This window comes from Drosophila sulfurigaster, chromosome 3, assembly GCF_023558435.1.
Source record: "Drosophila sulfurigaster albostrigata strain 15112-1811.04 chromosome 3, ASM2355843v2, whole genome shotgun sequence".
In the NCBI taxonomy this organism is placed as follows: Eukaryota; Metazoa; Arthropoda; class Insecta; order Diptera; family Drosophilidae; genus Drosophila; species Drosophila sulfurigaster.
The window spans coordinates 50,792,857-50,809,271 of record NC_084883.1 but is presented as its reverse complement, the minus strand read 5'-3'; the positions used below and the strand labels follow the sequence as shown (position 1 = coordinate 50,809,271).

Here is a 16,415-nt window from a genome sequence, read left to right as displayed (position 1 = left end):
CTAATTTCATGTAACAAATCAGATTAGTTGACCATTTTCACAGTACAGTTAGAGAGACTGCAGATTGGCCTCTCTAAACTCTTCTCAATTTAGTTTCTTGACCTTAAACGTTTTCACCAAATGCAAATTGTGCGCACTCATAAACGATATTTTTATTGGCACTTACTATTATTATTTTATTTCTCAAAATGTGGGGCGGGGCAGCAGTTTTCTAAGCCAAAGTTAAAGCGGTTTAAAGCTGTTAAGTGTCACCAAGTTGGTCTTTTTTAACTGCTTTTTAAATGCGTTTTCGCTGCAGTTGTTAAATACATTTATAAACTGGTTTCCAATCCGTTCGATTTTGTGAGAAAATGACCCCCGAGTTTTTTTTTTGTGTTTTTTGGGGCTAGTCTCAAGAAACAGCTCATAAAAATGATTTAAGTCGAGCTTTAGTCGAACGATCTATTCATTCTGCACTCAGTCGGTTTAATCGGCATCCATTCACTTGCCACATTGCTGCCTCTATTGTTCAGTTTCTATAGGTATTATAGGCTTTAACTTAACATACTCGTCTTGTTATAGTCTCGCCCCAATGGGGGGTCATTCATCGCCCCACAAAAGAAACAAGTAAATTAACTTAAGCACTGAGATTCTCCCCAACTCGAGCGACAATCAAAATTTATTTATGTATATGAAACAACAGCAAGTGGAATAGTCTTAAGGCATAAACAAAGCGCATTGTGCATTTTAATTTATTAAGCTTAATTAATTATTAAAATTCATTAAACCAATTCAGGATTATTGCTTCACATTTTATGTTGGGCAAGCAAATATTTTGATAACAAAAAATGAATGAACATAATGAATCAATTTTATTTCTTAATATTGAGTATTAAAATGGATTTCATTGTTTGATGAATTGGAAAAGTAACATATGAAACAATTGCAATGAAAAGATAATTATTTTATGTGCAATAAAACTAAAAAAAAGTAATTGCGTGAATAAATATATAGAGAAAATATATTGAAATTGCTCAAAAAGATCATAGAAAATACAATTTCGCAAACAATCATGAACGACATTAAAACAAGAAGTTTATCTGATGATGATAAGAAAGACTAAACAAGAAATGATTATCAATATAAAAAACAAAAGCTTTAGCTTTCATAAATTTAACATTAAAAATTTTATTGTCATCATAAGCTGGAAATAAATATTTAAAAAAAAATCCGAAAAAGGTAACTACTGTAAAATCAAATTTCGAATACACACTTAAAGACAAATAAATAATCAAAAACAAAATTGAAATTAAAAGAAAAGATTTACAACAAAAAGAAAATAGATTTTAATAAATTCTCAATTTTTTTATCGCGAGAGTTTGTTTGCTTAAAATATAAAATCTCCTCAACAAATAAATTTAAGCAATAAGTTTATTTTCATATTTCTAAGTCATCATAATTTCAAGTTTCAAATAAATTCAATTTTTTATCGTAATTTTTAAATGAATATATGAAACGAAAATTTAAATTTGATAAAAATGTTTATTATTTTGTTTAATATACAGAAACTTCATAATATACAGAAACTCAAAAATTATTAACAACTAAATTAAAGTAATAAGTTTATTATAAGCAAAAATATATCAACCTTTAAAAATTCTTAATTCAAAAACAATTTTTATGTGCCATCATAATTTGTGGAAGCTAATCAATATTTAAAACGAAAATTTAAATTTAAAAAAAAAACTCCCTCCAACGATATTCATATCAAAAATCATTAATTATCCACAGCTAAATTTAAACAATAAGTTTATCTCAAGATTTCCAAGCAATTTAGAAAACTTGATAAAACATTTTTAATTCGAATTGAAAACATACAAAGTTGTAGGCTGCTCTTGAGACTTGAGTCTATAAATATGTTCAGTCATTTATTAAGCTCATCGCTGCAGTCCATTAAGTATACGCCCACACACACACACATGCACATACACTCACTCACACACACATATGCACACACACTGGCAAGCATAGGAACACTAAAGCTGGGGGTCAAGCTTTTGGCCTGCAGTTTTGCTCTGAGGCTGCGACTGAGTCAGAAAACGGAGGCTCATCAATTTCTGTTTGGCGTTCAATAAAAATAAATCGTAAATCAATAAACCGCACTTAAAGTTCAGACCCAAAACCTGGGCCCATGTTTGTCCCTCTGTCTCTCTGTCTTCTTCTTGTCTCTCTTCTCTTTCGCTCGTCTCTGCAGAAGGAAAGCAAAAGGCAACGCAGTTTTGTGGAGGCTGCGCTTCTTGTAAAATTTAACAGTTTTTTTCGTAAATTATTTTGATTAATTGCCCCGGCGTGCAATACACTTTCATGTGAAATACATTTTGATTGATGTTTTTATAATTTTCAACCAGCGAGAAAAAAATGTGTCCAAAGTTTCGCTGGTTATATAAAATTGTGCTGCAAGTAACGGCAGCTGTAGCTTGAAGTTGAACAAAAAAAAGTGTCGGTGTTGCAGCTGAAGCCACAGGTGTTCCATGTGCGTTCAACAATTAAAAATTCAAATTTAATTTTAGTCTAAACGTTTCTAAACAAAGCCAGACACAAAGACAGACACACATGTGCACTGCAGGCGGCCGCCGGATGAGAGACGACGTGGACATGGAAGCTGCTAAAGATTTATGCAGGCAAACGGAATGGGAACGCGGATTTTGGAATGAGAGTCTGAGAATGAGAATGAGAATGAGAATGAGACTCGAGTCTGAACATTTCATGTTGCACATTGTTGGCACAGTTCGAAAGAAAAACTTCCGTATTTATACCCGCTACCCATACGGGCAGAAGGGTACTATAATTTTGTGCCTGCAGGAACAGACAGAAGGAGGCTACTCTGACCTTATATGGTATATATATTCTTGACGAGACGATATAGTCATATCCGTCTGTCTGTCCGTCCGTCCATATGAACATGAGAGAATATGAGATAGAGATATAATTTTCGTTGACTCCACATGTTATGTTTACACGTAGATCAAGTTTGTTTCAAATTTTTGCCACGCCCACTTTCGCCTACGCACATCGTAGAAATCGAAGAACAAGCGTAGTCTTTAAGCTAGAGTCGCTATTTTAACTATAGTCTTTATGATTCGTAAAAATTTTGTAGCAATCAGATAAAAAAAAAAATTAGAAGTTCTTTAAGAAATTCTTGTATATGGGTAAAAACGCCAACTTACTACGAATATTAGTAGATTTGGCTGACAATCTGGTATATTTTTTACTCTATGCTATACTTTGAATGGTATTAGTATATTTAAAATATTTTTGTTGTATATTAAATTGACATATTATATAAATAATACCGCACTGCTTTCCTTTTACATTACATTTTGTACACTTTGTACTATATAGTACATTTTTAATGGTTTTGGTATATTGTTAGTATTTTTGCGGTGGTATATTTGAAGGATAATTCCGCACTGTGTTGCTTTTGTTTTATATTTTGTACATTTTGTACTCTATTAATATATTTTTAGTATTTTTGAGGTATTTTAATTTGGTATATTTTCGGAATAATACCGCACTGTTTTGTTTCAACTAAAAATTGGTAGCAGGTATTTCACAGTCGAGCACACTCGAGTGTAGCTTTCTTAGTTGTTTGTTGTTGTTGCTGTTGCTTTGCTGCTTCTTGGCGCCCTTAATGCTGAGAACACTCTGCGAACTGTGCTGCATAAATAACGTGAGAATTATGGTACAAGAGGCCAGGCGATGGCAGTCCGGTCCAGTTAAGGCAACCTCCTGCCACATGGCATAAATATGCATGCGCTGCAATAAAGAAATTGCTTAAATGTTCCAAGCACACACACAAAAGGACCGTTGCCACTTTGGCCACTCTGCTTATTGCCTTGCCTTGCCGACGTCTCTTTCTTGCTTACTTATTACCCCGGCCAAGTCACAAATTTAGCCGTTGCAACGGTACAACGATTGGGCAGCGTCACCAACATCAGCTTCAGCTTCAGCTCCCGCTGCAAGCGGTAGTCAACAGTCACTCAGCGAGTCAGTCATCGAGTCAGTCAGTCAGTCAGTCAGTTAGCCAAGTCAGCAGTCAGTTGACTTGGCCAGTGACCACGTCATGGGTCTGCAATTGTTTGGCTTTTTCGCTTCGACCCGCATTGCCAATTACGACACCAACAGCAGCAGACAAAACTCCTACTCCGCCTCCTCCCCATTTCGTCTCCCCTCTCCTCCCCACAATAATGTTGCATGCAATTTATGGATGCGCTCGATCAGTTCGGCTGCTGTTGCTGCCGCTTTTATTGTTTTGCGCGATTTTTGGCAGCCGAAGGAATTTCAAAAACTGCTTATTATCAGCATTTATGTGTGTTTTGCTTGCCAGCGGCAAAGGTTTTTTTCGATTTTTGATTTTTATTTTTGAGTTCACAGTTTTCAGTTAACAGTTTGACAGTGACTTGATCGAGGCATGCCATTAACAAGTGTATTATTAAGCTTGGTGAAACTAGTGTAAAGATTTTGTGTCTACAGTTTTACAGCCACTTTACCGTGGCATGCTATTAACAAGTGTATTATTAAGTTCGTCAAAACCATAAAGGTCTATGTTTTTTCCATATTTGGGCTTGCAGTTTGACAGCTAGCAGTTTAAGACTCACTATATCAAAACATGCCATCAACAATAGAAGTTTTTTAATTTTATTATTGAACTTTCAGTTGGCAGTTTGGCAATGACTGAGGTGTGTCATCAATAAGTGTATTTTTAATCTTTTTTTTGTCTTACCGTTTTACAGCCACTTTACTGTAGAAGTGTATTATTAGGCCCGATTAAACTTAGTACAAAAGTTTTTTGTTTTTTATGTTTTTCTTCACAGTTTTTTGTCCTAACCGTTTTGCAGTAACTGTAACGCGACTTGACATTAACAAGTGTAACATATTAAATTATATTAGACTATAAAAGTTTTGTTTTTGCATCTTAGAGCTTACAGTCTTACAGTAACTGCACCGATGCTTGTCATTAATATGTGTAACCCATTAAGTTATCTTAGGCTACATATTAATCATTTAATTTGTTTCGCATTTTGCGGCTTGCAGTTTTATGGTCACTGTTCATAAGTACACAAACTTTAAGGGTTTTCTTTATTACATTTTCAGATCACAGTTTTACAACCTCTTTACTATGGCTTATTTGAAGCAACAGTCATGTATTATTTAATTGAATTTTATTTTCCTTTTACGTTCCCTTTTAAGTCAACAGTTTGGAAATCATTGTAACTGGACAGTGTTATAGTCACTGTACCGAAACAAAGCATTTTTAAATTTGATGAAGCTATAAAGGTTTTCTTTTACGGTCACAGTTTGACAATCACTTTATGAACAAGCCATGTATTATTCAATCCGATTTTGTTTCTTGTCCTCGCATTGGTAAACAGTTTGACAATCACTGTACCGTGGCATGCCATTAACAAGCGTATTATTATGTTCAATTAAACTATAAATTGCAGTTTGACAGTCACCTCGCTTTATTGCGCATACGACATGATTAACTTGCTACGCGCTGACCTTCGATAGTAAATTGGGGTTTAACTTGCATTACGAACCCGGAAAACAATTACCATTAAATTATGTGTTCATTTTTTCGATTTTTGAACAACACTCGAAGTTCTCTGCTGATTTTTCTAAGCAAGTTTTTCCCAAGTGTTTTATGGCGTTTTCATCGTTGATTCGCAGCGCATTCGTGATGCGTGTGTGTGTTTTTTTTTTCTGGCTGCAACTTGTAAAATTTGATGTTGAGTTCGAGACATTTGTTGGCGACAGATGCAACAACGACGTCTGCTGGGCGCTGGCCAACCTGTTGTCCAGTCTTTATTATGACAGTAATTGGCGAGGCTGGAAAAGTCGAGTTTCGTTTTCGTTTTCAGTTTCAGTTTTAATTTCACTTTTCTGCTGATGCGTTGATTGTGGGTCGTTAAAAAGTGTACTAACTTCCCCCTTTTTCCCCTCTTCTCCTCTCTCTCTATAGTCGCCACATTTGCGTGCAACAGCGTACGATCACGATGCCGGTGAAGACAACGGAGGTGTACACGCGACCCACCTGGAAACACATAAGCACACCTTGTGATCCGCCCACGCGTCCCGGACAAATGTGCACGCGAGTCCATCTGGTGCACGAGCAGGCCTACAGGGATGTCATCAAACACAAGGCGGCACAGCAGATGACCTACGACTGCTGTGCTGGATGGAGCAGGGAGTCACCGCAATCGGATGCGTGCATGAAACGTGAGTAGCAATCGAGAGTAACAGATTATATATGGGTTATATGCACAAAGTCATAAGGCAAACTTAATATTTCATAAAATATATTAACTGTATAAAAGTAAAGTAAAACAAGTAAGAAAGCTACAGTCGAGTGTACTCGACTGTGAGATACCCGCTACCCAATTTGATTAAAAGCAATATATTTTGCGGTATTATTCTCAAAATATACCGAATATACTGCAAATATACTAAAAATACTAAGAATATACTAAATGGTATGTTTGGTATATCGATATAGTACACCATTCAAAATATACCATAGACGGCACAATGTGCTAGATTGTCGGCCAAAGCAACTCAGACCCCCAGTAAGAAGACGTTTTTGCCCATACAAAAGTATTTCTTTAATAACTTCCACAATTTTTATCTGATCGCAACCAAATTATCAGGAATCATAACTACTATAGTAATTATTGTATATACCGAAATTCGCTTGTTATTCGATTTTTTTTGATTTGCGGGGGCGGAAGTGGGCGTGGCAAAAATTTGAAACAAACTTCATCTGCGTGCAAACATAACAAAGGCTATCGAAAAATTATTGCTCTATCTCTTATAGTCTCTGAGATCTAGGTGTTCATACGGACGGACGGACAGACACACAGACGGATATGGCTAGATCGTCTCGGCTGTTGACGCTGATCAAGAATATATATACTTTATAGGGTCGGAGATGCCTCCTTCTACCTGTTACATACATTTCCTGTCGGCACAAAGTTATAATACCCTTCTACCCTATGGGTAGCGGGTATAAAAATGAAGTATTAAAGTAAAGTAATCTAAAGTAATTATTAGAGTACAGGTATCAAGGTATTCAATCACCGTAGAATATTTACAATTTAGAATTCTCAGAAAATTAAATATTCCATAATTTGGATTTTAAATTTATGAAGGAATCCGATTAATTTTTATTCTTTTTTTAAGTTAAGAAATTTTATGTGTATTAAGTACAAAAAAATGAAAAAGAAATATATAGTTTAAGTTTTGGCATATTTTAGTATTTCGTGGTATATTATTTAGTATATTTTTGCTTTTATTTAAAATGGCTAACGGGAATCTCATAGTCGAGCTTACTCGACTATATATTGCTTACTTTTTCAAAATTATTTTAAAATTACCTTAATAAAGTGAAACTTATTTAAGACTACAGTAATTCAATTAAAATCAATAATCACATTTCGTTTTTGTTATATAAATTGTTATTGTATTTAAATAGATTTTTAATTCACAAAGCCTCCAATATGAAATTTAAGCTACAAATTAGAGTTTACATTAAATTGATTTATCAAGGTCAAGATAAAAAGCCTGTATGAATTTCATTTTTTTATAATTTAAAAGAATAAGAACATAACTCGATAAACTGATTTTACAATTTCTAAAATTAAATTGTATTTTATGTATTTTTTTATATTTGATGTAAAATACTTTGAAATTTTGGAGCAATAGATTACACTTGTTTTTATATGGAATTCAGACAATCGATATTTATATTAAATAAATATAAAGTAGACCATATTAAACGAATATTTCTACCTCCAGCTATTTGCACCACGCGCTGCCACAACGGCGGCAACTGCACGGCGCCGCAGACTTGCAGCTGCCCCACAGGATTCACGGGTCGCTATTGCGAACAGGATGTGAACGAGTGCGAGACGGAGAAGCCCTGCGATCAGCACTGTGTGAACACACAAGGCTCCTACTACTGTCGCTGCCGGCAAGGATTCGTCCTGCAGGCGGATAAGCAGAGTTGCCGCAAGACATCGGCGCATGCTGATGATGCGTTTGAGGCGCGTGATCTGGAGAATGATATCGATGATACGGATGCGGAGGTGGCAACGCGACTGCAGAAGATCGAACGCTCGCTGGCCAATGAGCGAGTGCACACGAATGAGTTGCAAAAATCCTTACAAGCCACCTACAGCGTGGTGGATACTCTAAAAAGCAGGCTGAGCACATTGGTGAGTAAAAGTAATACTTTAATTTAAAGAATTTCTAATATCATTCTTTATCCTTACAGGAAAAGCAATCCATGGATGTAAGTCGCATGCAGACGAATCTTTACAAGACAGAGTCACGCACCAACAAGCTGGAAGGCATGTTGAATCTGCTGATGAAATGTCGAAATGGTCCCAATGCCAATTGCCCCTAGAATTTCTTAAAAATGGGATCAACTGCCAGCGCCAACACAGAACTGCATTTTAACGCTAGCAATATACAAGTTTAGTTTAATTTAAACGTATCATATTTTTTTGTTCGTGTATACCACAGCTGCTCCTGCTTGTAAGCCATTCCCGAACGCAAGTGCCTCCGTAGTTTCTAAACAAAAACAACAAAACAGAGAAAAACAATCTTCTACGTAGTACTTAAGCGAACGTGTCATAAATGTATTGTATTAAAAAAACAAACGAATGCTCTAGTTTTTAAGCCCACCATTTGCTACTTACGTGTATGTGTCTAGTATTTGCATGTATTTGTATATAATATATATGAGAAAAATAGTGCACCAATAAATACATATTGTATTTGTCATACTCTTTGAATTTCAAATTGCGCTGCTAAGGGCGTTAGGCGTTGCCACCTAGCAACATTTGGTGTGAGAGTTGGCAGCACTGCTAGGCTAACAGGGCATTAACAGATTTTTGCATTGCTGTAAAGTGCAATAGTGCTGCTAACATATGAACAATCATAAAATTTTTAAAAAATCATTGAATTGAAAATTGTTATTAATAAATTAGTAAAATGCAATAACCACGATCAGCAGAAACTTTCTTGGCGCCTTTGAACATTTGAAACGAAAAATAGCTAAATGGGCAGCACTTTGATCAACAACTGTTAAACAACTGCGTCGTTAGTAGACAAGGGCGGGGAGCTCTTTGTGACGTCACGCTGTTAATGCACAGAGCGTGCAAAAACACGACCTCACTCATTATGTGCCATGCGTTTTAATAAAACAAAAACAGCTGCAAATTTACTAGAAACCAAAACAAAAGAAATATTATCAGTGTTCGCGAGGAATCTGGGTAAAAGCTGCACAACAGTAAATAATAAATAAGAAATACCTTCAGTAGTGCGCAGCAATAAAGGGCAAACCACAAAAACAGAGATTTGAACGCGCTTCTTGTGGTTAAAAGCAGCAGCATCGTCTGTGAATGGATTGATTCAATGATTGAATGATGAGGGTATCGCCCGCACAATACGCATAGATTAATTGACAGTTTTACTTCGACTTCGACTTCGACACCTCGCAAACATGACAGACGACGATAAGCTGCCGCTAAAGCAAGCGGAGTTATCCGTGCAACGATTCCAGGACATGGCTGTGCCACATCATCTGGGATTGCTGCAGAATCACAGGAGTAACATTGAAAAGAGTCTCGCGCTGGGCGACTGGCAGAAGATCAAGAAGGAGGAGCTCAATGCAATGCGGGTCATCAAGCAAATCAAGAATCTGTTGCTTGAAATGGATACTTTGCGTGAGAAGCTGCGCGATGAGGACAAACCCCGTTTCGATGAGCTAATGAAACCAGGCAAAACTAAAGCATTTGAAGGCATGAAGACTTTTGCAGGTAAACTTCAATTAAACATCAATTAAAGTAGATACTGTATAAAAATTCTTGTGCAGAATTGCAGTTGAAGTCGCCCACTTCCACTTTGGGTTCACAATACGATGAAGATCAGGCTGTGCAGATTGATAATGTGCCTGCTTTGCAGCGTACGCTGCCCCAGCTGCAGGCCAACTTTCAGCTGGAGGAGCATCAGCTGGCCCAGCGTGAAGCCTGCCTCGAACAGATGCAACGACTGCAAAATGAAATCTACGATTTACATGGCGCCTTTCATGTCATGCGCCAGATGACACACGAGCAGGCAGCCAGCGTTCAATCCATAGCCGACAATGCTGAGGAAGCTCTGGAGAATGTCCAGGAAGGGGAGCGACAGTTGCGCACAGCGTTGACCTACAAAAAAGCCATGTATCCTGTAGTCGGTGCATTGCTTGGCACCTGCGTCGGTGGCCCCATTGGCATGGTGGCGGGCATCAAGGCTGGCGGCCTCGCAGCTGTGGGATGTGGCATCTTGGGCTTCACAGGTGGCTCGGTGCTCAAGAGCAACCCGAATGTAATGCATGGCAGCGTGGAGGAGCAGCAGGCTCAGCAGGAGGAGGCTGGGAATTCAACTGAAACCATCGAACTTGCCGAGAAATCGGAATGACAAATGTGGCAGGCAAATGCGCGTCGCTTGGAGGCAGCTACCACTGGAGTGCTGTGCAGCGTGCGCAGCTATTGTTCCATTCAATGAGAGAGAGGAATTCCCACCCAAATTGTGATTATTGTTTAATCCATGTGCAATGCTACAAAACTATTGTCAACATCACCGTCTCGAAAACAGCTCTCTGCTTTAGTCTTTAGCACATTTCATGGCAGTTATTCCTGTAGTTTGTTATTACAATTAGTTCTTAACCATTTGTGTATAATTTTAAGGCTTTAATGCGCAATAAAAAGTACTATATTGCTAACAAGTCTATGCTAGATTTATGCTTAACAACTAGTGAAGTAAAAGTTCTTTCTACAGCGGCACATTAACCGTTGTCCAGGCCTGCTTGAAGTTCTTCTTTTGTGCGTGCTGCTTCTTGCGTAGACGCTTGGCAGTCTTCTTCTTCTTGAACCATGCTGGGTAGTTACCAAATTGATCCTTGAGTGTTTTGGTATTAAAAACGTGCTCAACGCCTGTATTCTCATTGACTTGCACAATTCTCTTGCCTTTTTCGAGACTCTCTTGATGCTCAAACATCAATTCACGCTCTTCCTTCGATTTGGCATCCTACAAAGTAGTAGTTGAGTATAGATTCTATTATATATTGGTTGTTATATAACTTACCCGTTTAATGTCCTTGGCTGTCTTGATTTCAGCCACTTCGGCAATTTCCATCTTGATTTCCTTGCCATCTGCATCCAAGAGTCCCAGCGTCTTCTTGAGGCGTATTAACTCCTTGGCATCGTAGCGCTCCTTTTTGATTTTGTTCATTTCATCGCGACGTTTGCGCGAGCGATTTTGACGACCCATTGTGCCTATTCCTCGAGTATTTTGTGTTTTGGCAAACTATTTATTAAATGCGTTGCAAAAAAAATAACAACACGTGCATCGACTACGCGTCTACCACAAGTTGAATGCAAAACAAGTGAGACCGTTCGTTGATTTTTTAAATGTAGAAAAATAAACCATATTCACATTTATACGCGCACCCAACTTCACGCAACTCACATTGGCACAAGTAGTTGGCAGTGCTAACATAGTGACCACTGGCACGTTATAAGTTATTGTTATCGATAGCTAGTAATATCGGTTTTATCAGTTCTATTTAGATGTTAACAAATTTATTTATAAATTAACTACGCGATGAACTCACTAAACTACGACTGCTTGATGATGATAATTAAGTACTTAAATCTTAACGATCAACTGTCGCTATATGAAGCCACTAAAGGCCATTCAAATCACTTGAACTCAAGTGTGTTTTTTGCCTGGAAGCAACAGCTCTGCTTTGAACTGAATTCAGAAAACTTTCTGAAGTTTGAAGAGAAGCCAGAAATGTTGGACATATTTCTGTCTAGCACTAGTGCAACAATGCAGGAATTGAAACTAGAATTGGTTACAAAGAAGTTCCTCAAACGCTGGCAGAATTTCACATTTCCGAACATGAAAACACTGGAATATAGCTGCGATTGGGATTATGATGCTGACAAAGTGATAGAAATAATGATAAAGCTCTTTCCTGGACTGCGCTGTGTGAAGACTCATGATGGGTTCCATTATGATCGGCTGCAGAAATGGTCGCAGTTGCGCAAACTGGAGTTGAGCGACTGTTGCGAGAATCTTAATGAACATGAGGGCCCCGAAATGATTATAAAGTGTCAGCTGTTGGAAGAGGTGACACTGTCGTGTGATTTTCATTGGCCTGACATTTATGATGCGCTCATGCAGTTGCCCAAGCTGCGTACATTTACTTATTATGTGTTTGATCGCGATGACATTTTAGACGTGCTGCTGGAGAAGCGTGGCAGCGACATACATAAGATTACCTTTCACGATTGCATATGGAAACACAGCATGACCACATTGTGCAAACTGAGCCACTTGCACCAATTGACATTGAAAGAGGAGCGTTTCACAGGCGAAGAACTATGCAAACTGATTACGAATTTAAGGCACTTGCAGCGACTGGATATCATCGACCATCTGGTGAGGTTGAAAAAGGCAAAGCTGTGGCAAGCAGTTGCCAGCTGTCCATCGCTAAAGATCCTGAATATATCAGGCGTGCAGCTGCACGATGAATGCTTTGAATTTAGCCGATGTCTCATGGAGGAGACACTGAAGAATCGGTCTCAGCCCTTAGCATTGTATTGCCACAACACATATGAAAACGAAAAGCTGGTGAGTGTTCTGCAGAAAGCTTTCTACTCTTAAGTATTCATTTCATTATTCTTATAAATACAGCGTCACTTCAAGCATCCAAATCTGAGGATTTCTTTTAAGCCCTTAGAACCGGAAAACGTCGGCTGGAATATGGTGCGACTGCATTTGAAACCGTTGGACCCATCCTGAATTCCATAATGTGATACTTTTCATTAATGAAATTTACAAATATTATAATTACAATAAATGATTCAAAACACTATAATTTGAAATTGATAATTATATTATTTTATTTAATTAAATCTAGTCCGCATATGTAGAATGCGATGGAAATTGCTTTTTTTATGCCACAACAAAAATATATTTTAAATAACTCACTGTGACCATAACATATCAAAAAAACTTAGGCATACTATACATACATATGCATTTCTCTTAAATACATTGAAAGTTTTAAAATAATAACAGTTATTTGTATTCTTCATCGTACTATATGTTATGTAAATTACCATTAATATAAAAATATTAAGTAAACGCTATGCCCAATAAACAACGCTGGATAAATCGACAAGAGTGAGTAATACTTTACTAGGGCTACTAAAAAACAACTTGTACAAACAAATAAGCAATTTAAGCATTAAATTTATAAATTAAATGCAAAATGAATTTAGGGGCAATTAACTTTGACTGTTGGTTGACAATAATCAAGTACTTAAACCTCAACGATCAGCTGGCGCTTTATGAAGCCACTCACAACTGAAGTTCGCCTCAGTGGAGTTTCTCCAACAATGGGAGAAGTACACATTTTCAAACATTGAAACACTGGAATGCATATTGGATGATCGTCGCTGCCATAAACCATCTACCGATGAGGAAATAAATCTACTGACAAAGCTCTTTCCAAGACTGCGATGCGTGAAGCTTGGTGCCGCAATGCGGCAGTCATCGAGACATTTGCGTCACGCGGACTGGGGCACCTGGGAGCAGGGCCGCAGAGGCAATAATTGCCCCAAAGGAATCGCCAGGTGGCAGCTGCTGGAAGAACTAACATTGTCTTATCATTTCCGGTTGCCTTTCTTTAATGACGGAATCGTGTCGTTGCCCAACCTACAGTCAATTACCTTTTACCAGAATGAACTCGAAAACGATTTGGATGAGATGATAAAGGAACGTTGGAAGGACGTACATAAAATGATCCTTAATGATTGCATTGACAAATACAGCTTGGAAAAGCTACGTAAGCTGACAAGCTTGCGTCACTTGACAATAGTTCACGATGAATTTTTCACCCGAGGAATCATAAACAAAGTAGTTGAGAAAATGAATCAACTGGAGCAACTGGATCTTGTCGACTTTGAAAACTGGTATTCTGATGATGGCCTGTGGCAACTTGTTGGTTATTGTCCATTGCTAAGGATCTTAAATATATCAGGCATGGATCTAAAATCCTCATTCTTTAATTTAAACAGGAGTCTCATGGAGAAGACAATGAAAAAGCATTGTCAGACCCTAACATTGTATTGCGGCATAAGGGACTCGGAAATCGAAGAACTGGTGAGTGATAAAATGGAGTATATTTTATTGGGATTCAATTGACATATTCCTTGCAGTTTCGTCAGCATTTTAACCATCCAGAAGTCACGCTCTCCTTTGAACCTTTAAATGTGGAATTACTAAATTCGAATATGGTGAAAATCCATTTTTAACCTTTGCCATTCTAGTCAACTATGTACAATGGATACTTTCCAAGAGGATTTTTGTATTTTTCATTAAAATGGCTGTGCTGCAGGAACCATGAATATGGTTCAAAATAATCGTATATAATTATAAATGGCATCACCTTAGCTCTTTAATAATAAACAGTCTTATACAACAGTGTTCTACCACTAACCATATAACCTATATACCGTTCGTTGAGGGGGGGAGGAGTTAACATGCCCCTCTCTCCGGCCACATGGAATAATTCAGATCCGGAAACTCCAAGCCTACTCTATGCAACTCTGACAATAATACACTCATACATAGATTCTGACATACACACATGTACATGCCTTTTGTGATAAATTCTCACTGACGAAATAGTCAGTCTTATTCTGTTCTCAAAACAGTACAGGTCTTTTATTTGTGAGTATTTCTAACATATTACACCCAACTTCACGTAACTCACATTGGCACAAGAGTAATATCGGTTTTATCCATTTCCGGTTCCATTTAGATGTTAACAAATTTATTTATAAATTAACTACGCAATGAACTCACTAAACTACGACTGCTTGATGATGATAATTAAGTACTTAAATCTTAACGATCAACTGTCGATATATGAAGCTACTAAAGCCCATTCAAATCACTTGAACTCAAGTGTGTTCTTTGCCTGGAAGCAACAGCTCTGCTTTGAACTGAATCCAGAAAACTTTCTGAAGTTTGAAGAGAAGCCAGAAATGTTGGACATATTTCTGTCTAGCACTAGTGCCACAATGCAGGAATTGAAACTAGAATGTGTTATAGAGAAGTCCCTCAAACGCTGGCAGAATTTCACATTTCCCAACATGAAAACATTGGAATATACAGTAAATAGCTGCGATTGGAATTTTGATGCTTGCAAAGCGGTAGAAATAATGATAAAGCTCTTTCCTGGACTGCGCTGTGTGAAGACTCATGATGGGTTCCATCGGGATCGGCTGCAGAAACGGTCGCAGTTGCGCAAACTGTATTACTATTTTCTGCCTGAGTTTTATGAGGCGCTCATGGCGCACTTGCCCAAGCTGCGTACACTTGCTTATTATGCTTATCGCGATGACATTTTAGAAGTGCTGCTGGAGAAGCGTGGCAGCGACATACATAAGATTACCTTTCACGATTGCATATGGATGCACAGCATGACCACATTGTGCAAACTGAGCCACTTGCACCAATTGACATTGAAAGAGGAGCGTTTCACAGGCGAAGAACTATGCAAACTGATTACGGATTTAAGGCACTTGCAGCGACTCGATATCATCGACCATCGGTCAATGTTGAATGAGGCAAAGCTGTGGCAAGCAGTTGCCAGCTGTCCATCGCTAAAGATCCTGAATATATCAGGCATAAAGCTGCACAATGAATTCTTTGAATTTAGCCGGTGTCTCATGGAGACGACACTGAAGAATCGGTCTCAGCCCTTAGTATTGTATTGCCACAACACAGATGAAAATGAAAAGCTGGTGAGTGTTGTGCAGAAAGCCTTCTACTCTTAAGTATTCATTTCAATATTCTTACAGATACAGCGTCACTTCAAGCATCCAAATCTGAAGATTTCTTTTAAGCTTTTAGAACCGGAAAACATCGGCTGGTGTATGGTGCGACTGCATTTGAAACCGTTGAACCCATCCTGAATTCCATGATGTGATACTTTTCATTAATGCAATTTACAAATATTATAATTAGAATAAATGATTCAAAACACTGTAATTTGAAATTGATAATTATATTATTTTATTTAATTAAATCTAGTCCGCACAACAAAAATATATTTTAAATAACTCACTGTGTGACCATAACATATAAAAAAACTTAGGCATTATATACATACATATGCATTTCTATTAAATACATTGAAAGTTTTAAAATAATTAACAGTTATTTGTATTCTTCATCGTACTATGTGTTATGTAAATTATCATTAATATAAAAATATCAAGTAAACGCTATGCCCAATAAACAACGCTGGATAA

General features: G+C 37.5%; 5 protein-coding genes across 9 annotated transcripts in view; 4 read left to right on the top strand and 1 right to left on the bottom strand.

The window, feature by feature from the left end:
* LOC133839918 (uncharacterized) overlaps positions 1–8,825 on the top strand; it is a 29,856-nt gene extending 21,031 nt beyond the window's left edge. The window contains exons 3-5 of the mRNA XM_062271564.1: positions 6,002–6,258; positions 7,834–8,252; positions 8,312–8,825. Of these exons, the coding sequence (XP_062127548.1) occupies positions 6,002–6,258; positions 7,834–8,252; positions 8,312–8,443 (808 nt within the window). The 3' untranslated portion in view covers positions 8,444–8,825. The remainder of the gene's footprint in view (positions 1–6,001; positions 6,259–7,833; positions 8,253–8,311) is intronic.
* Positions 8,826–9,254: 429 nt separating this feature from the next.
* LOC133839921 (syntaxin-17) lies at positions 9,255–11,400 on the top strand. The gene is made up of 2 exons (XM_062271570.1): positions 9,255–9,860; positions 9,917–11,400. The coding sequence occupies exons 1-2, from the start codon at positions 9,545–9,547 to the stop codon at positions 10,498–10,500; spliced, it is 900 nt and encodes a 299-aa protein (XP_062127554.1). The 5' UTR covers positions 9,255–9,544; the 3' UTR covers positions 10,501–11,400.
* Positions 10,752–11,352, bottom strand: LOC133839923 (protein LLP homolog). Its single transcript, XM_062271573.1, has 2 exons — positions 11,167–11,352; positions 10,752–11,109 (listed from the first exon to the last, which is right to left on the bottom strand). Exons 1-2 carry the CDS (start codon positions 11,350–11,352, stop codon positions 10,855–10,857), a joined length of 441 nt encoding a protein of 146 aa, XP_062127557.1. The 3' UTR covers positions 10,752–10,854.
* A 208-nt stretch (positions 11,401–11,608) lies between the features above and the next one.
* LOC133839919 (uncharacterized) lies at positions 11,609–16,142 on the top strand. 5 transcript variants are annotated; one of them, XM_062271567.1, is made up of 2 exons: positions 11,609–12,720; positions 15,969–16,131. In XM_062271567.1, the coding sequence occupies exons 1-2, from the start codon at positions 11,686–11,688 to the stop codon at positions 16,074–16,076; spliced, it is 1,143 nt and encodes a 380-aa protein (XP_062127551.1). In that variant the 5' UTR covers positions 11,609–11,685; the 3' UTR covers positions 16,077–16,131. The 5 variants fall into 5 exon arrangements, with proteins under 5 accessions (XP_062127551.1, XP_062127549.1, XP_062127550.1 ...); XM_062271565.1 differs by having other exon boundaries at positions 15,963–16,131; XM_062271566.1 differs by lacking the exon at positions 15,969–16,131 and adding an exon at positions 12,784–12,967.
* On the top strand, positions 13,636–14,592 carry LOC133839922 (uncharacterized). Its single transcript, XM_062271572.1, has 2 exons — positions 13,636–14,256; positions 14,313–14,592. The coding sequence occupies exons 1-2, from the start codon at positions 13,636–13,638 to the stop codon at positions 14,406–14,408; spliced, it is 717 nt and encodes a 238-aa protein (XP_062127556.1). The 3' UTR covers positions 14,409–14,592.
* Positions 16,143–16,415: the final 273 nt, after the last annotated feature.